This window comes from Lithobates pipiens, unplaced genomic scaffold, assembly GCF_037356315.1.
Source record: "Lithobates pipiens isolate NorthernLeopardFrog02 unplaced genomic scaffold, aLitPip1_a1.2 Scaffold_22, whole genome shotgun sequence".
Lineage (NCBI taxonomy): Eukaryota > Metazoa > Chordata > Amphibia > Anura > Ranidae > Lithobates > Lithobates pipiens.
Genome location: NW_027507784.1, coordinates 140,724,990 through 140,746,339, shown reverse-complemented (window position 1 = coordinate 140,746,339; position 21,350 = coordinate 140,724,990). Strand labels below are relative to the sequence as shown.

At 42.9% G+C, this 21,350-nt stretch overlaps 1 protein-coding gene across 3 annotated transcripts in view; it reads left to right on the top strand.

Moving 5' to 3' along the window:
- Window positions 1-4,438, top strand: part of ADARB1 (adenosine deaminase RNA specific B1) — a 244,601-nt gene extending 240,163 nt beyond the window's left edge. For all 3 annotated transcript variants that reach the window (XM_077448405.1, XM_077448406.1, XM_077448404.1), the window contains one exon: window positions 2,499-4,438. In XM_077448405.1, the coding sequence (XP_077304531.1) occupies window positions 2,499-2,675 (177 nt within the window). In that variant the 3' untranslated portion in view covers window positions 2,676-4,438. The remainder of the gene's footprint in view (window positions 1-2,498) is intronic.
- Window positions 4,439-21,350: the final 16,912 nt, after the last annotated feature.

The following is a 21,350-nucleotide window of genomic DNA, read 5'->3' as shown; positions in this document are numbered from 1 at the left end:
TATATTTTGTAATAAGCAGAAAAATTGAAAAAAGAGCAAATTGTGCTTAATGGTCAACATATTTTGTACAATTAATACTATTTCAAATACTTTCAATTATTTTCTAGTACAGCAATCCCAAGTATCTGTAGCCAGTGCTGTATGGTCTTTGGCACATGTATATTTTAGATTTATATTGGGCATTTTTTGCAGTACAGTGAATCGACCAGCCTGGAATGGTGTTAATTTACAGGAGGGCTATTAGTGGGTGAAATAAAATTTTAAAAATGTTTAACGTCAAGTCAAAGTAGAACTATATCCTCCCATTAAAAGAAAAGGTGCTGTAGCTTTAAATATATGTGCATCTACACTAATAGTTTTCTCTTCCCTTTGCAAAGTCCCACAAACACTTGATCCTGGTAGTGATATCTATCCAATACAGCTTCCTGGGATGATGTGGCAACAATGCTGCTGCACTGCTCCTAAATTCAGAGCCAGGTTGCCACTCTTATGTAGACTGTCTGCTTGCACTACAGTGGGATGAAAAATGTTGCAGGGGGTCTACTACTGATTCACCAGCCTGTAGCTTGGCCATACCTAATCCTGCCCACTGTTTTCTAGATTGAGAGCATTGCTATATCACGAGAATGTGATGGACAAATATAGGGGGATTTAGGTCAGTCAGGGAAGGTAAAGGAATTTACTGAAAAACCTATACTAAGCTAAAATTGCATGCGCTTAGGAAACTACGAAAACAGATGCACATTACAGTAAAAAGGTTGTTTGGAAACTTGTTTAGATTTATTTTAGAGTTAACCCTAAAGTTAGAGTTGCTCTAACCTTACTTTTTTTTTTCTCTACCTCCATCATGCATGGACATATTGTTTTTGATATATATATTTTTTTTTCTTTATACATTTTTTACTTCTTCCATTTTACTAAGTCCCTCCTTTTGTAATAGTACTGCGGCAGTGACAAGTACTCTTTATAGAGACATCAGTGATATGTTATAGCAAAAATGCCCCCTATGGCTTGGTCAGACTTCTGACAGAGCAGAGCAGGGACAAGGTCAGCTAGTGCCCAGAGCGAAGATGCCAAACTGGTCCCACCCCCCCCCCCCCTTTTCCAAAGATGCATGAGGAACATGTGTCAGTAAAAAATCTTCCTGCTTCCCCCACCCCCAAAAAAAATCTGCATGCTTAACCCCCTAAGCCTTTGCAGTCCAAAATTCTCCCCAAATGAAGATTTCTCCCCTTCTGCATATCTCCCCCCCCCCCCCCCCCCAACCTACCACTATTCCTCTTCTACCCCTCTCCTAGCACTTGCTCATCCCCAGCACAAATGTTTATTACTCTGGTCCCTCCAATGTCCCCAGTGCAATTCCCCCCTCTCCCTCAAACACAGACCTCAGATGCAGCGCAGAAGATAGCAGTGCAATGTCCTTTCTCCTAGGCTGCTCCTAATCTTGACATTTCAGAGTTGAGTAGCAGCCTAGGCCAAGCTGACAGTTTTGACATGCATTTGTCAAGGAGGGATGCCACTACTGCAGGAGTATAGAATTGTGGCATGGGGGCGCCACTGACTGTAAGATCAGGACCTTCCTTACCTGGCCGCTACAAACATTCTTTGTTGTGAAAAGACTGGTGTGGGTAAGCAAACCCTGCACAGTCCGGATTCAAGAGTGGCAGAAGAGGAGTTGGAGGGGAGAGAGCGCCCAAGGTTTACCATCTCCGGACTCGATTCAGCTTGTCACTTCCTGCATTAAGCTGGTAGGTGTAGTGATGCTGCCTTTGCTACTCCTGTCAGCTTGTAGTGGCAAGTTGTCTTAGACCCCATTCCCACCTGAGCGTTTTGTAGCTTGACGCCTGAAGCTACAAAACGCTGGAGGGGAAAAAATCCATTATTCTCAATGGAGATGGTTCACATCTCCACTCCAAGTCGCCTGAAGCCCTACGCCTGAAGCTCAAACAAGTTCTGGACCCTTTTTTTGTCGCGTGAATCGGGATGATTTGGGCGTTTTTCTTCTTTTAACATTGGAGACCTTTTGCCCTGCACAAATTTGCGACAAAATGCGGTAAAAAAACGCTACGAATCGCGGTAAACTCCGTAAATCGCGGTAAACGCCTGAAAAAGGTTCGCTCAAGTGTGAATGCAGCCTTAATGCCTGGGTCAGCCACCCCTGTTTGTCCCAGCCCTGTCAGAGTCCTTGATCTGATGCTTACCCGGCTTCTGCTAGATAAGCTCCGTGCCTCATTCTGAGCTAAGGATGTTGGTGAGTGGGAGGTTCACCAACATCCCACACAGTGGCTTTCCTCCACTGTTCAGAGTCCTGGATATTTCTACAGAGTATAGGCTGTATATGAGTGATGAAAACTCATTGGGTCTCTTAAGATCCATTTAAGGCTAATAACGGGAAAGAATGGAGGTATTTGGATAATTTAGATAACCCTTTGCCTGATTCATATCGATTGTATATTTTGTAAAATAGAAAGGGTTTAAAAGTATTTTTACATCCACAGCTTTCTTCCAACTTGCGAACCAAGATTGGAAAACCGAACTTGTACTACGACACCAAGCAATCGGCCTCAGAATACCAAGCAGCAAAAGAATGCGTTTTCAAAGCCTTCCAAAAAGCTGGACTGGGAGCTTGGGTCAAGAAGCCTATAGAACAAGACCAGTTCCCTCTTACTGTTTAAACCTATGACCGTGTTTTAATTTCTGTAACAATGCAGAGGTATATGGACACTATTCGAGAACCTAGTTATGATTTCCTTGTATCTCTGATGTGCCAATCATCCAACTGCTTTTTTTAACCTCCCTTTTTCCTATATTAATAACTTTTAGGTCATACCAAGATTGTTTTATAGAGTCTGGAAAAGTTGATTTTATTTATTCCTTAGTGACCAAAGGCAGTATATATTTTTGTTTTTGTAAACATCTGCCTCAGTTCTTATTTTAAGTAAAATGTATCTTCAGCAGGCTTTTTCTCACCTCTGTAAATTGTATATAATTAAAACAGCACCGGTGTGCTAGACAGGCAGCTGAGATGAGCTAGGAAAAGAGATTATTTTGATTTGTTTTTGTTTAAGATGTAATTGATAGTGGTTTTACACTGTACTTTTGAAGTGGGAGTATTTCAATTAGCTTCTTTTTTTTTTTTTCTTCCCTGCCCTCCTGGTTTGTGAATTTTAGCCTGCCGTTGATATTATCGTAGCCAGCAATACTCAATTTTGGGTTGGTAACTTCTTCTTCTACCTCTCCCAGCAGTTTGCCGATTGAGGGAATCAATAGATACCGGTAGTACCCTTCCTCCTATAGTAAAAGGGGTTTAAAACCAGCTGCTGAACATTTAGTGTCCTGTGTGTCTATTTATTAACGTGTGGCTATCATTTTATTACTCCCCACTTTACACATATTGTGAAGTCCTATTTTTACCATTGCTAACTGGAACACATCTATATTTGTATTTTCCTCGATCTCTAGACTGTGGTTGTAAAGCAGAGTCTACATAGAAGTAGCCTGTTTTCTGGAATTGCAGCCAGTGTACAGACTAAAGAGATTCATTATTATTTCTTGCAAAGGTGTTACACCAACCCGATATAGAAAGCTATTAATGGGAAAGGCACATCACATTTGTGTGCTTTTGCCTTTTTCTTTTGTGATGTCCTATTACCAAAGCATTTTGCTTTGCTAAATTGTGTAAAATGAAATGAGGTGTCTGCTTATTAAGCATGCTTTTACCACAAGTATGTATATATTAACTTGAGAAACTGGCATATAGGATGTAGGTCTCATCGCTAATTTGACGGTGTCTATATAGCAGATGTCTGTTTTGGTCAGACTAAGTCAGTTTATGCTGTACCTCTTTCCTATAGTTGTCCATTATGGATTAAAGGTATGAAACAAATCCATAATTGCCATTTGTTTTCGCAGTGGGGCAGGCAAGCATGGATAAGTTAATGTTGTACAGCTCCTATATGTTAGATAGCCAGCAACTGTATAGTTTCCATTTTTTCCCAATTTAAATCTGAATAAACTGTTCAGACATAACCAGTAGACTCTCTGGGCACAGAGCTCCTAATGGCTCATGCTTCATATAAAGGGCTCTAACCTTGTGAGCAACTTTATGAAGCGCAGCACATTAAGCAGCTCATTGTGAGGTCTGTTTTGGTGATGTCTAACACTATGAAATATAACTTATGCCAGTCAATTGCTTCAGTGCCTGCTGGTCAGTTTTTACAATTCACAATGCGTTCCCATCCTTTTGTGAATGGATATGTCCTCTGTTAAATAGAACATGAAGGCCAAGTCATCTGCAGCTCTAGTGCAATCCAGTCCTATCATCTTGTGTAGCAATTTCTCAGTGTGTGGAACAATCAGAATAAACATTTGAAAGTTGTACACAGTAAAGCAGGGACTGTTTGTGTATATATATATAAAAAATATATCTATACCTTAAGCTGGTATGTGGTCATTTTTGGGGGTTTTCTGTGTTTTTTTTTTGTTTTTTTTTATATACACTAAATGGACTATAAAAAACAAGTGTTTAATTTACTGCATATTTATAGTATGAACATGCTAATTGCAGATCCTTATTTCTGTAAGAACAAGAGGATTTTAGCAGGAATGTGAATGCTCAAGCTTTATTCAGCCAAGCAGTGTTGGATCAATATAGTTGACATTTAAGAAAATATTTACAGGCAAACATGAAGGCTGGACATAGAGGGTGACTTTCTTGCAAGAAAGAAAATAACTTGATTCCCCCATCAACTTAGTCTGTTTTGCTGATGGAATCCCTCCCACAGAAACATTGCATTTGTAACAGCCACTAGCAATAATCGGGGGATTCGAACAAGATGTGGCTGACTTATGGCCCCTTTTCACACGGGCTAGATCTGGCTGTTCTCAGGGGATTTGTCCCACACTGCTTTATGTGCTGTTAGATGTAAACAGACCGGCTGTCTGTTAACACCCAACTGCCCTCTGATCTGGTCTCGACAGGGGGGGAATGGATCCCCTTCCATTTGTTTTCATTGCATCGGGGGGGGGGGGGGGGGGGGGGGTCGCCGGGTATAAACACACAGGTTCGTTTACAGTGAGTGAAAGAAGTATTTGATCCCCTGCTGATTTTGTATGTTTGCCCACTGACAAAGAAATGATCTGGTTTATTTTAAAAGTGAGACAGAATAACAAAAAAAATCAAGAAACGCATGTCAAAAAAGTTATAAATTGATTTGCATTTTTAATGTGTTAAATAAGTATTTGATCCCCTATCAATCGGCGAGATTTCTGGCTCCCAGGTGTCTTCTGTACAGGTAATAAAATGAGATTAGGAGCACTCTCTCAAAGGGCATGCTCGTAATCTCAGTTTGTTCTCTGTATAAAAGACATCTGTCTACAGAAGCAATCAGATTACAATCTCTCCACCATGGCCAAGACCAAAGAGCTGTCCAAAGATGTCAGGGACAGGATTGTAGACCTACACAAGGCTCGAATGGGCTACAAGGCTATCGCCAAGCAGCTTGGTGAGAGACTGGCTACAGTGGGTGCGATTATTCGCAAATGGAAGCAACACAAAATTGTTAACCTCCCCTCGGTCTAGGACTCCATGCACGATCTCATCTTGTGGAGTTTCAATGAACATAAGAACGGTGAGGAATCAGCCCAGAACTACATGGGAGAATATTGTCAATGATCTCAAGGCAGCTGGAACCATGGTCACCAAGAAAATAACTGGTAACACTATGCTGTGAAGGACTGAAATCCTGCAGCAAGGTCCCCCTGCTGAAGAAAGCACATGCACAGGCCTGTCTGAAGTTTGCTAATGAACATCTGAATGATTCAGAGGAGAACTGGGTGAAAGTGTTGTGGTCGGATGAGACCAAAATTGAGCTTCAACTTAACTCACCATTTGGAGGAAGAGGAATGTTGCCTATGACCCCAAGAACACCATCCCCACCATCGAACTTGGTGGAAACATTATGCTTGGTGTTTTTCTGCTAAGGGGACAGGACAGCCTCACTGCATCAGAGACAATGGATGGGGCCACGTACTGTCAACCTCCTTTCCTCAGCCAGGGCATTGAAAATGGGCTGTGGGTGGGTATTCCAGCATATCAATGACCCAAAACACATGGCCAAGGCATCAGAGGAGAGGCTCAATAAGAAGCACGTTAAGGTCCTGGAGTGGCCTAGCTAATCTCCAGACCTTTAATACCATAGTAAATGTGGAGGGAGCTGAAGTTTCGAGTTACCAAACGTCAGCATCAAAGCCTTAATGACTTGGAGAGGATCTACAAAGAGGAGTTGGACAAAATCCCTTCTGAGACGTGTGCAAACCCGGTGGACAACTACAAAAAACATCTGACCTCTGTGATTGCCAACAAGGGTTTTGTCACCAAGTACGAAGTCCTCACAAAAGTCCATAAAATGAATCAATACATCAGACGATAAATTAATCCATCAATAGAAAAAAACAGCGCATAATACTACATTTACAAAAAATGACTATTAAGTGCAAAAAATGATCAGGTAATCCAAAATACTCATGCATGAACTCAGTGTGCATATAGTCCATAAATTCAAAATCTGTATCCAATCATGTAGTCCATCTCCACTATTCAATTGTTATCCCCTGATGGTAAATTTCAATCTGGGAGAGATCTGACACAGTTCTTTAGACTTTTGACATATATTGCACCTCTGCCCGAAATACACCTCCACGCGTGCATTCACACACACAACACACCGGAGGATATGTGATAGTGAGAAAGTCCCCCTTTGGTATTACTCTTACCAGACTCAGCTGGTTTCACAAGCCTTATCGGAAACTCTTGTTGGTTCTTAATTCAGGTCTCCATCGCCATCATATGTCATGCGTTCAAGATTTCATTTCTGTAATCCTCTTTACAGCATAGCTACGTCTGTGTTTGATGGGAATCCTATCTTGCAAAGGGGTCAAATACTTATTTCACTCATTAAAATGCAAATCGATTTATAACTTTTTTGAACTGCGTTTTTCTGTTCTGTCTCACGGTTAAAATAAATCTACCATTAAAATTAGACTGATCACTTCTGCCAGTGGGCAAACGTACAAAATCGGAAGGGGATCAAATACTTTTTTTTGCCTCACTGTACATCCGACTGAGAATGGAGGGTCTCCCTGAAAAACAGACAGGCTGACCAGATTGGACCTCTTGTGAAAGGGGCTTTAAATGATACTAAGCCCATTGATTTAGGTTTCCCAAATTGGCAACGTGAACGATGATGCGCAAGTACTGTATTTATCAACGTATAACGCACACTTTTTCCCCCTTTAAAATATGGGGGAAATCGCGTGTGCGTGTTATACGCCAATATCGGGCCTCCTTGGAGGGGAAGGAGGGAACGCCTGCTGCCGAAATAGAGCCGCAATCTCCTGTGCTCAGCTTGCAGTCACTCCCAGTCCCACCTCCTAGCATTGATGACCCACCATTGGACTGGTGTTAGGACTCTGAGCCGAGTACACAGGCTCAGATGGGCACTGATCATGCTGCAATGATGGGCAAGGCTGCTGATGGGCACTGATCAGGCTTCATTAATGGCCAGTGGTGAGGCTGCAGACGGGCACTGACCCTTATTTTGCTTCAGAATTCTTTATTTAAAATTTGTTTTTTTTCTTTCCAGAAACTTCCCTTAACCTCTTAAAATGAAGGTGTGTGTTATACGCCGATAAATACGATACTTGTGTGCTCAACCAAACTGTTAAACTGTCAAATGACTGGTGTCAAAACTGACCACCTGTGCTGTACTAGGACAACTGTAGATCAAACGTGCTAAGAAGGCAGCTTCCGTAGCTGTAAAGGAGTGGAGGACTTTAGTTCTGCTTTGAAAATCTCTATTCAGTGTGTACAGATAAAAAATGATCTACCTCAACAAATGATGCTTAAAATCAATGTGCTATATTCATCCTTCTACTCTAACTATATAATGCACATTTTTGTCTCATGGAAAAAGTGTACTACTGCACCATTGAAATTTAGAATTGGGTGTCCTAAATTGGTTACCAGTAATAAAATAAAAAAACACTTCATGTCTTGTTTAAACCTCAGATCTCCAGGGTCTTGTCCTCCTTTGCTTTTGCTGTGTATGGTGGTGTCATCTCAAGATCAAAAGAGCTCAATAAGTCCCTCAGAAAAAAAGATATGAAATATGGTGAACCTGACAAGTAATTTAAAAATTCTTCAATTGCGCAACCTGCGTGTATAGTGAATAGTGACACTATACAAATTGCTACCAAGAGATTATTTCAGTAAGCCGTGTGTCATAATACCCAATCTACCTAATGGATAAAAATAGAAAATAAATATAAAATTACTGAATGAAAATATATTCAATTAAGAAATCTATTACTAAACTCAAACACATGTCCTTATTAAACCACAATATCCATGGACCTAATGTGGCAAAATATTCAAATATATCAAAGTCCCTTTCAATGTAGCAAAGATGGCCAAGTGATACAAATTGTAGCAGAGATTCCTTTTCCTTCCTTCACACAGAAGCACCATACATTAGATCAGTCCTGCAAAACATCAAAGTAAGGTCTGACCAGGTGGCCGCTTACCAGATCCGTAGGATCTCAAATGATAGAGGTTGTATGGGTAGTGCTGATTGTGTTCCCTGGAATTCTGAGCACGCTGGGATCCCTCACACGTGATCACATAAGGCAGAAGAAAAACTTTATGGTGCAGTACTTTTTATTTTTTTTATAGACAGGCTTTTTTATTCCAGTTTAAAAAATTGATTTTTTTTTTTTTTTTTTAAAAGCAGTGTATCGATATAAAAACAGCTGCGGCACAAGCCAGCTAGCTGCAATGTATGTCTGGTCCTATAGCTCCACCCAATTTTTTAAACTGGAATAAAGAAGCCTTTTTGAAGTACTGCACCATAAAGTTTTTATTTTTTTTTCTCTGCCTTATGTAATCATGTGTGAGGGATCCCAGCGTGCTCAGAATTCCAGGGAACGTGAACAGCAATGCAAAAAGACGAGTGCTGTGTGGAGGAGATATCCCGCTAGCTTACAGTGGATGGGGACGTGGATGATCCATATTCAGGTATCGGATGAACATATCGCCTGGTGGTGAGGATTCATCCTCATACATGCCCATACGATCTCTATCATTTGAGATCCTACGGATCTGGTAAGCGGCCACCTTGGTCAGACCTTACTACTTTGATGTTTTTCTAAACTGATCTAATGTATGGTGCTTCCGTGTGAAGGAAGGAAAAGGAATCTCTGCTACAGTTTTTATCACTTTGGCCATCTTTGCTACTTTGAAAAGGACTTTTTTGTTGCATTTAATACGGACATTTGTTTGAGCTTAGTAATTGATTCCTTAATTTAATATATTTTCATTCAGTAATAATTTTATATTTTTATTTTCTATTTTTATCCATTAGGTTGATTGGATATTACGACACACGGATCATTGAAATCTCTTGGTGGCAAATTTATATAGTGTCACCATTCACTTCACTTTAGTATACGCAGGTTGCGCAATTGAAGACTTTTTTTACACATGCACAAGCCGAATATTTCGTTTTTTTTTTTTTTTGTTTTTTTTCTTTTTTATTGCTGCACCTCACATCCTTTTTTTTTTTTTTTTTTTTTTTTGTTTTTTTAACAACCATATCACCCATTTGAGTCATTTGTATTTAGGTGTTTTTTTACATTACTATTAATGGTTATATGTACACCAGTTTGTAGGGTAGTGTGAATATTCCACCTTTTTAATAATTAAAAAATTCACCAACTTACTTGAAATTGGTTATTTTACTGTAAGGAAAATATCTACAAGTGCTGTAGATTTCAAAACTGCTGCTAATTTGTTCAGGGCTGCCTGGCTTACTCATAGACTTCAACCCAAGGGTTCAATGTTTGTTGCTAAAAGAAGACTCCCCAAGTACCTCAAAATGTAATTGCAACATTTGACGTCAAGTGCAGACATCTACAATTGGAAATATGTTGCACTTATTTAACCTGCAATGTGTGTCAGGATAAAGCTTGTGTTGTCTAGAACAAACAATACTACACTTTGCTATTAAACATATAGGCAAAAAATGGTTTCCTTTTTATACATCATTGGACACAGCGTCAGGCTAATATTCATTACCTGCTGGGTTATACTCCATCAGTAGGGTAAATGGACACTGGTAGACCAAAGGTCTTCAGACGAAGTGATCCCCTATAAAACCCCTCCCATACCGGAAGCACTTTAGGTTTTTGGTTTTTTTTAACCAGTGTCTTCAAGGTGGATGGCACGGTTTGTTTACGGTCTGAGCTCCAGGTCTCTAGTCCCACAAACGGTTCCAAAAATTTATCAATGCATTGACTGATCAGATCTATTTGACACAGGCTTTTATGCTTGATGTGAAGCCAGAAAATGGCATCCTTGGAAATGGATTGGGAGAATTCTTTTTCTACAGTCAGCTGTGGGAATCATATCTATATAAGGGTACCAGCGCAAAATGTTAGTGTTAGAAAAAGCATACTAGAACAGAGCATACTATACACAGTGAGGTATTTGAAAAGCTTAGGCTGGATCATAAATGCAAAAAAATTCAGCCTTGAGACAAGCTCAAAGTCTAAGATATTTGGGTCTGATTCTTAACACTGTCCAAGCAAGAGTATTCTTGCTACCCGTAAGGATCTGTACCCTGAAGGATTAGTTGCGTCTGTTAAGGGGCACCAGACAACCCTCCATTTGGCTCTGTATGAGTCTTCTAGGGAGGATGGTATCCTCCTTTTGAGGCAGTGCCCTATGCCCAGTTCCATTCAAGGCTTTACAACAAGACATCTTGTTGGCTTGGTGGTTGCAGGATCAGAACCTGCGAAAGGGAAAAGGGATTTTTTTTTTTTCCCCCTTTCGCAGGTTCTGATCCTGCAACCACCAATTTAGGCTTAAGCATGCCTGATGAGATAAGCACATTGAATAATCCAGATTTCTCCCCTTAAATTAGAGTACTGACTACAGATGCCAGTCTCTCAGGCTGGGGAGCGACCCTAGACAGGCTCACAGTTTTAGGGGAAATTGTCAGGGACAGAGCAGACCCTGCCCATCAAGGTCCTAGAATTACGGGCAATACATCTGGCCCTGCAGTCCTGAACGGCAGAGCTTCAGGACTTGCCCCATCAGGGTTCAGTATGCCAATGCCACAGCAGTGGCCTATGTACCAGGCGGTACCAGGAGTTGTTCAGCTCTGAAGGAGGTGAACTACATACTAGCCTTGGCAGAGGGACATGTGCCAATGATATTGGCAGTCCATATCCCGGAAGTAGAGAACTGGATTATTATCTCAGCCTCCAGCAGATCTGCCTGGGGGAATGGTCCCTATACCCAGAGATGTTCCAGGAAATTTGCCAACGTTGGGGATGGCCAGAGGTTGACCTACTGGCATTCAGGTTCAAAAGAAAGCTACAGCAGTTTGTCTCGAACAAGAGATCCTCTGGCAATTGGAGCAGATAAAACCAGGGAGTACTAGCTCCATGGAACTATGATTTCCCTCCAAGCCCTCTCCTTCCACGTTTGTTGCACAGGATTCAAAGAGAAGGGGTTCCAGTCATTTTGGTGGCACCAAAAGGCCGTAGTTCCCGGAGATTGTGAGACTGACGATAGGCCATGAATGCTTCCACGTTGCCCCAGTCTACTGTCTCAAGGTCCTATATCCACCCCAATTTACAGTCTCTAAATTTTTTTTTTAAATTTAATTAATCTTTATTGAAGATATATGCATTTAGAATATACATACAAATAACATGCTTTTCCAGTTGTAAAAATTTTTTTGCATACCAGCAGGGAATAACAACTTATCCTTTAAAACAAAAAAAGATACATTACATAGTATCAAAGACATTACCGTGACTAGCGCACTAATTATCCCTAGTGGTCTACAGAACTAACCCCTGCCCCCCCCCCCAACCCTATGCTTCGAACACATGCTGTTAGGTCCAATCAAATCTACTCTACAAGCCAAACCAGTGGCGAAACGGCAAGGAGGCTCAGATACAATAGTAAGAATCTTCCGATAGCCTCCCGAGCCCCACCAGGCCCGGCCTAGGTAAAATACAGCCTAGGTCTCATCCTACGGTATCTCATCTAGAGGGTAGCCGATATCACGCAGCCATGGATTCCAAAGCGACTTGAATTTTTTGAGATTATTTTGTCTAATGTACATTGCCCGTTCACACCAGATCGTGGAGTTTATAGCGTTTGTCCATGCACTCAATACTGGAGGAATTTTTGCTTGCCAGTTCAGCGCAATCAGGCGTCTAGCCTGGTACAGGCACCTAAATATAGATATTTTTGTCGCAGCAGAAATTCTACCCGTATCCATAATCCCTAGTAGGCAAAGCCTAGCTTCGGGTTCCAAAATGGTATTAAAAATCCTATTAATACTACGTACAATATCTATCCAGTAGCGATATAATTTTGGACACTTCCAAACCATATGGATTAAATCTCCTGGTGCTCCACATCTAGGGCACTCACCATTAAGCTTTCTATTTATCCTCCTCATTTTTTTAGGGGTGTAATATGCTCTATATAGGAAAAGCTTATGGGACATGCGCTGCGATGGGGAGATGGACACCAGATTCCCCTGTGCTAGAATCTCGTCCCATTGTTCCTGCTCAATTGGATACAGGTCGTCCTCCCATCTTTTCCTACATTTATCCAATGCCTCTCCATTCAGAACTTTGTCCTTAAGTCTTGTATATAGGTAGGAGATCTGGCCCTTTGATTGTCCTTGCTCGAGAAGTCTCTGTATTAGGGGATTCTTCTTCCTCTCAATTACAAGTGTGCCATACTGGGAGTGTATCCCATGTCTCACTTGTAAGTATATATAAAATGTTTTATTGGAGATACCAAATTCCTGGCGAAGGTCTTCGAAAGATTTTATAGTGTTCCCCTGATAGAGATGCACCAATCTTCCAATCCCTCTCTTCTCCCACTCAAGGGAGCGATCTATACTATTTAGTTCAGCTAGTTCTCTATTGTTCCATAGGGGGGTATACTCTGTTACCCCCCCCTGGTCCAAGAGTCGTTTAGCTAGCTGCCATACTTTCCTTGCTAGAGCGTTAGTGGGACACTTATAGGCAAATGAATTAGCCTCCAGGACTTCAGCTAAAATTCTATGGTATGCATTATTAGTCATCAGTTTATGATTCGGATAGCTACCCTCCTCCAGTCCAGCCCCGGCTAAATGCTGGAGCTGGGCTGATAGGAAGTATGTTTTTAAATGTGGGATCGCCACTCCTCCCTTCTCCACGGGGAGTTGCAGCATCCGCAGCCGAATCCGAGGCTGTCTCTTTTTCCATATTAGTTCTCTAATTAATCCCTCAAGTCTGTCAAACCATTTCTGGTTAATCCAGACTGGTGAATTATGGAGGATGTACAAAATCTGAGGCAGCCAGATCATTTTTACAAGGTTACAACGTCCCGCCACAGACAAGGGGAGGCGACACCAGCTATTGACCTTCTGCTTCAGCTTTGCCAGCAGTGGTACCAGATTCTCCTCGACATATCGATCTACGTCTCTGGGAATCCAAACCCCCAAGTATTTCAGCTTAGGTACCACTTCTAAACCCTCAACTCTGGGCGATATTAACTCTTCAGACTCTATTAGTGGCATAAGGGCTGATTTACTCCAATTAATGACCAAGCCTGACTGCTGCCCAAATTCCTCCATTAGCCGTACCACGTTACTCAGAGTTGACCGCACCTCATCCACAAAGAATAGAACATCGTCTGCAAACAGAGCCAGTTTCTCCTCCTCCAGTCCGCGCCGGAATCCCCGGATGTCAGGGCGTGATCTCGCCATCACAGCCAGGGGTTCCATCGCCAGCACGAACAGGAGGGGAGACAGCGGGCATCCCTGCCTCGTTCCCCTTTCTAGGCAAAACATGTCGGAGAATAGGGTCCCCATTTTGATCTTAGCCCTGGGTCCCCTATATAATAATTTTACCCAGTTGATAAATTGGGTACCAAAGCCAAAACGTTCCAATACACCCCAGAGATAATCCCACTCCAGGCTGTCGAAAGCCTTAGTAGCATCCAAAGCTAATATAGCACCTGGGTTGCCACCGTCTCTAGGTATTTGTAGGTTTAAGAATACTCTCCTAATATTGGAATTAGTTGTTCTGCCCGGGATAAACCCGGACTGATCTGGGTGAATTAATTTATGGATGCAACTGTTTAGGCGGGTTGCTAAGGCCTTAGCTAATATTTTTATATCTGAACATAGCAGAGATATCGGCCGGTACGACGAGACCTCTTGTTGGTCCTTCCCCTCTTTAAGAATTAAAATAATATTGGCCTCCCGCATTGAAGCGGGGAGTTCTCCCGCCTCCAATGCGTAATTTAAGGTTTCCAGTAACGCTGGTATCAGCTGTTCGCTGTATCGCTTATAGATTTCCACTGGTAACCCATCGGGTCCAGGAGCTTTATAGTTGGACATACTATTCATTGCAGATTTTAGTTCTTCCAGAGTAAGTGGTAGATCTAAGTTCAACTTATCCTGATCTGAAAGCACGGGGATATCTATTTGATGCAAAAAGTTAGTGGCCAGATCTTCACACCCCTGTACCGATGATTTATATAAAGTTCTATAATACTCCCCCAGTTCCGTCATAACCTCGGAGGGCCTAAATACAGTGCCACCCTTCTGCGTTTTAATTGCCGATATTACTGTAGGGGGGCTGTTGACACGAGTCAGTAAGGAGAGGACTCGACCTACCTTCTCTCCTTCGCCAAAATAGTATTGGTGTTGGAAAATACGTTGATTCTCCACTTTTTTTAAGAGTGCCATTTTGTATATTTGTTGATTATCCTCCCAGGTTTGTTGTTTCCCCGGCGATGGGTCTTCTACAAACTCTCTCTCAGCCTGAATAACGTTATTACGAATTTTCTCTTCTTGAGTTCGAGACTCCCGTTTTAATATTGCAATTTTCTGAATAAGTAGTCCTCTAATAAAGGCTTTAAGGGAATCCCAAACCATACCAGGGGCCGCTGTCCCTCTATTAGCCTGAAGAAATTCCCCTATTTTATCCCCTAAGAGGTTAGATCCATCAATTAGTTCCAACCAAGCGGGGTTTATTCTCCACTCTCTCAATGGGGCGCGCACTCCCGTATTCAAGGTTATAACTAAAGGGGAATGATCTGAGATCCCACGTACCCCATATTCTATATCTGTCACCCCTCCTACTGCCTCATTATTCCCCAAGCCCATGTCTATCCTTGATAACGTCCGATGGGTACTGGAGAAACAGGAATATTGCCTGTCCTGGGGGTATCGCATACGCCAGATATCACATAATCCAACTTCCAGTAGAAATTCATGTAGTCGACCTGTTCTATTCCCAGCTGCGCAAGGAAACCTATCTAGGCGCTTGTCTATAATTTCATTGAAGTCACCAGCAATTATCCATGGAATACCCATTTTGCCCAGACTGAACATAAGAAATCTATCCATGACCTCTAATTTAAAGGGAGGGGGTATATAGATATTTGCTAAAATGTACTCTTGCCCAGCCACTAAGCAGTGCAAAAAAACAAATCTCCCCTCCTGGTCTATCTGGGACTCTTTGCATAGAAAATCCGTACCTTTCCATACTAGCACACTCACCCCACGAGAGTACGACGAGTGAAAAGAGTGATAGTATGCCTGAAATTTACGGTCATGGAGCAGAGGGGCCGTAATTGGAGTTAAATGGGTTTCCTGAAGAAAAAGCAGGCCAGGTCCCCTTCCCTCCGTCTCTAACATCACAGACCTGCGTTTCTTAGGGTCTCCCAAGCCCCTCACGTTCCACGAGGTTATATTCCACCTAGCCATAGGCCCCAGTAGTATTCCTCTCACCCATCTGTTCCAATAATTGATATACCCCTAAAGGGGGGAGGGTAGGGGGAGAGGGAACCGCATCCTCTCCCCGTCGCTTCCCCCCTACTCAAACTGTCCCCACCTGTCGCCTTACCGCTCTCAGCATGCATTCGAAGACTCCCCCCCCTCCTACCCCCCGCCCAACCCTGCCCATCAGAGCCACCCCTAGGGGTCTCAATTGTAACCGGTATACCCATACCCCATTCAACGGTGTCCGAGCTCGCCGGACCCCCACCCGATCATATCCCTCCCCGTCAACAATAATTGAAAAGTGGAAACATAGCCACTCCGTAGTGCCAATCCTACCCTTCCTTTCCCCCTTCCCCCCCCCCCCCCCCCCCCCCCAAACCAAAAAAAAAAAAAAAAAAAAGGGGGGGCGGGGGGGGGAACAACATATAGGTTCCCCCCCCCGCCCCACCCTCCCAACTCAACTCTAACACCTTATTACCTTTATAAATGTAAAATTATGTGGGCTGTCTATCCACCATATGTCTCAGTGTACCATGGGCCAAAGCATTATACCCCAGCTTTAACCAATTTAGTTCATCCATCTCACCCAAACGGCAGCCATTTGGCTCCCTATTCCTTCACCAAGATGGATTCACCAATTATTTCTAGTGATATACATACATAACAGCATAAAATTATATTTGCCCATATAGTCGGCCCCCCCCCAACTCCTACCCTCCCAACTCACCCCATCTGTGACCGTGCCTATTCCCGCCCAACATGTCAACCTATAGTGTTCACTTGCTTATAGTACATTAACCAATCCCACCCACTCAACTCATCCATAATAGCTCGTTCACAATTAACGATATAATATTATATTATCTATAAATTCATCTATATATCACAGTGCTCTATAATCCATAGTGTTTTACAATATTCCTAGTTAAATTGTTGCGCCCTATTGTTGCCCATCACACCTAGTCAACGAGCAGTAGCCTAGGACTCCTTAATTCCTCACCAAAATAAGTATATAAAGTATAAAGTATATAAAAATTATTTCCACAGATGCTAGTATCAAAATTTACTGTCCCCCGCCCTCCCCCCTCCCCACTCATCCCACATTGCCCACACAGACAGAAAAAAAAAAAAAAAAAAAAAAACCAACAAACAAAAAAAAAAAAAAAAAAAGGGGGGGGGGGGGGGGGAAACCAGTACAGACCAACTCCGAGTGTCATTAGAGGGCTCCCTTATGATCCTCTAGCCAATTCATGGCCTCCTGCGGAGAACTAAAAAAGATTGTTGAGCCCAAAGCAGACACACGGAGACGGGCTAGGTACAATAAGGCATACATTATATTATGCGATTTTAAGGTGCGTTTAACGGGGATAAACTCCGCCCTCTGTTTTTGTAGGTCTGGCGAAAAATCTGGATAAAATGACACCCTAGACCCCTTATAGAAGATGTCTCCCATTCCCCTAACTCTCCGCATCAAGATCACTCGATCGTTGTAGTTAATGAATTTCAAAATCATTGGTCTACAGCGTCACTCAGATAGATGAGATCTAAGAGGAACTCTGTAGGCTCTTTCGATGCTGGAGGTAGAGGAAAAGGAAACATCCCCCAGTAATTCCTTGAACCAATTTTCCAAGAAATTTATGGGATCAGAACCCTCACTACCCTCTGGCAGGCCAATTAGTCGCACATTATTCCTGCGGTTCTTATTGTCCATGTCATCAATTTTGGATGCCTGTGCGACAATTTGTTTCTGAAGTGTAGTTATTTTTTCCTGCAAAGGGAATAGTTCATCTTCCCCCGTGCTTAATCTTCCCTCTAAAGCGTCCATTCTATCAATAGTATTACTTAGTAATTGGCTCATAGCGTGTACTTCGTTTTGGATGCTGCTCAATTGGCTGTCTAGCCCAGAGATAGAGTTCTTGCAGTCGTTGATTGCCGTCAGTATCTCACGCAGAGTCGGTTCCCCACCCTCCCCAGGTTTTTGGGGCACCCTGCTGTCTTCTTGGGGCAGCTCAACTACCCCCCCTCCTGGCAGCGGGGTACCAGAATCTGGTGGAGGGCAACCTGCACTCCTCCTGTCCCCGGCAGACCCCTGCATTTTAGATTGTCCCAGCGGGTGATGTTGGACTTTCCTACCTGGGGAGGATACATGTGCAAAACGCTCAAGCTTCGAAGCTGCAGAGGCTTGGTTCAGCTTTTCTTTAGCAGCACGCATTTTTTGATTCCCCTCTCCATGAGGTGCGTCTTCTATCGCACGTTTGCTAAGCATGATAAAAAGCGCATAGAAGGTTCGCTAAGCCGGCAGGGGGTAAAGGCTAGTACTGTAGCATTAGTGCTGCCAAATCACTACTTCCCAGCAAAGGGCTAAAATATTTGAGAAAGAACCTGGGGGGGAGAACCGAACAGCTCACCAAGCGCGAGACACACACTGCCAAGTCTCTTATTAATTATATTCATGCAGTAAGCTCGCTTCAGCGGACAGTCATCAAGAGCAAGACAGGTAGAAAAAAAAGGCTGACATTCCGAACAAACAGGGATTGCCTATACAACTCTCCACCTGTGGTGTCAGGTAAGCCGCAGACTCTGCCCAGGTGCTAACATCCCCTTAGCTTCAATAGCGTTTCTCACCGCACTGCCGACAGAGTGTTCCCTCAATGGAGCAGGCCGGTATCTCCGAGAGGATTGTTGTCATCCAAGGCCGTCATGAAACTTGCTCGGCATGTCCTCGGCTTAACCTCATGTGGGGTTTAGGCTTCCTCCTATCCACGGATCTCCGAACGAGCAGCGTAGTAGCGGAGCTTTCCGAAAGCTCGTCTCGGGAACACTCGGGGATCTCCGTCAACTTCCGCCGATGTAAAGCGGTGAGCGTCGGGAAGCAGTGCGCGCCACGCTACAAGCCGCTCACGCTGCAGAGCTACAGTAGAGGGGATCAGGTCAGCGCAGCTATACCCATCAGAGAGCTGTGTTCCACATGACACCGGGCGGAGGCAGGGAGCTCAGACACACACGCTCCCACTCACTCACTCACGCCCAACTCCATCCGGCCACACCCCCCACAGTCTCTAAATTTGACGGCATGGCTATTGAAGCCAGGGTGTTAAAGGACCGTGGGACCTCGGGACCAGTGGTGTCTACGCTATTGAATGCTAGAAAAGCTGTCACTAGGAAGATTTTATTATTAGTCTGGAAGACTTTATATTGCTAGATGTGAAGCCAGAAAATGGCATCCTTGGAAATAGGTGATTTCTATCTTTTCTACAGTCAGCTGTGGAAATCATATCTATATAAGGGTACCGACGCAAAATGTTATTGTTAGAAAAATTGGATATAATGTTAAAACTAACCAAACAGATGTGTGCATATATGCACACACAGTTATGCGTGGTATCATATCAGATATCTGCTACAGTCAAAACAAGCCTGCTCTGCTGGTGAGTAACCTGTAAAAACAAATGTATATAAATGGACTGCGCCAACTAAAAACGTATATCACCACTTCTATATGCAAAATCGTAATATACCTACTATTACATACCACCACTTCTAAAAAATCAAATATTACAGTGGTGTGAAAAAGTGTTTGCCCCCTTCCTCATTTCCTGTTCCTTTGCATGTTTGTCACATTTAAGTGTTTCGGAACATCAAACCAATTTAAACAATAGTCAAGGACAACACAAGTAAACACAAAATGCAATTTGTAAATGAAGGTGTTTATTATTAAAGGTGAAAAAAAATCCAAACCATCATGGCCCTGTGTGAAAAAGTGATTGCCCCCCTTGTTAAAACATACTATAACTGTGGTTGTCCACACCTGAGTTCAATTTCTCTAGCCACACCCAGGCCTGATTATTGCCACACCTGTTCACAATCAAGGCATCACTTAAATAGGAGCTGCTTGACACAGTAAGGTCCACCAGAAGATCCTTAAAAGCTACACATCATGCCGAGACCCAAAGAAATTCAGGAACAATTGAGAAAGAAAGTAATTGAGATCTATCAGTCTGGAAAGGGTTATAAAGCCATTTCCAAAGCTTTGGGAATCCAGCAAACCACAGTGAGAGCCATTATCCACAAATGGCGAAGACATGGAACAGTGGTGAACCTTCCCAGGAGTGGCCGGCCGCCCAAAATTACCCCAAGAGCGCAGCAACGACTCATCCAAGAGGTCACAAAAGACCCCACAACAACGTCCAAGGAACTGCAGGCCTCACTTGCCTCAGTTAAGGTCAGCGTGCATGCCTCCACCATCAGGAAAAGACTGGGCAAAAATGGCCTGCATGGCAGAGTTCCAAGGAGAAAACCACTGCTGAGCAAAAAGAACATCAAAGCTCGTCTCAATTTCTCCACAACACATCTTGATGATCCCCAAGACTTTTGGGATAACATTCTGTGGACCGATGAGACAAAAGTGGAACTCTTTGGAAGGTGTGTGTCCAAGTATATCTGGCGTAGAAGGAACACTGCATTTCATAAAAAGAACATTATACCAACAGTAAAATATGGTGGTGGTAGTGTGATGGTCTGGGGCTGTTTTGCTGCTTCAGGACCTGGAAGACTTGCCGTGATAAAAGGAACTATGAATTCTGCTGTCTACCAAGAGATCCTGAAGGAGAATGTCCGACCATCTGTTCGTGTACTCAAGCTGAAACGAACTTGGGTTCTGCAGCAGGACAATGATCCTAAACACACCAGCAAGTCCACCACCGAATGGCTGAAGAAAAACAAAATGAAGACTTTGGAGTGGCCTAGCCAAAGTCCTGACCTGAATCCTATTGAGATGTTGTGGTATGACCTTAAAAAGGCCGTTCATGCTTGAAAACCCTCTAATGTAACTGAATTAGGACAATTCTGCAAAGATGAGTGGGCCAAAATTCCTCCAGGACGCTGTAAAAGCCTCATTGCACGTTATCGCAAACGCTTGGTTGCAGTTGTTGCTGCTAAGGGTGGCCCAACCAGTTATTAGGTTTAGGGGGCAATCACTTTTTCACACAGGGCCATGATGGTATGGATTTTTTTTCACCTTTAGTAATAAACACCTTCTATTACAAATTGCATTTTGTGTTTACTTGTGTTGTCCTTGACTATTGTTTAAATTGGTTTGATGTTCCGAAACACTTAAGTGTGACAAACATGCAAAGGAACAGGAAATGAGGAAGGGGGCAAACACTTTTTCACACCACTGTATATACGACCAATTCTATTGAAATCATAAACCCTAGCGTCAAATTAGTGCCACAGTACCTTATTATGAACCTTAAACCCTCTGTATATATGTCATACAAGTCAACATATGCACACCTATGCAGTTTTGGTGCTTTTTGCAGATTTGCACTACAGTGCATTACAAATGGTTTCCTATGGAACAAGTTCTGTAGCGCAAAATGCACTAAAAATGCATAGGTGTGAATCCAGCCTTAGCCTCTCATGCACTGAGCCAAACCTTTATGCAAGGGGCAACTCGCTTGCTTCTCCCCATTAGGTCACCTATGT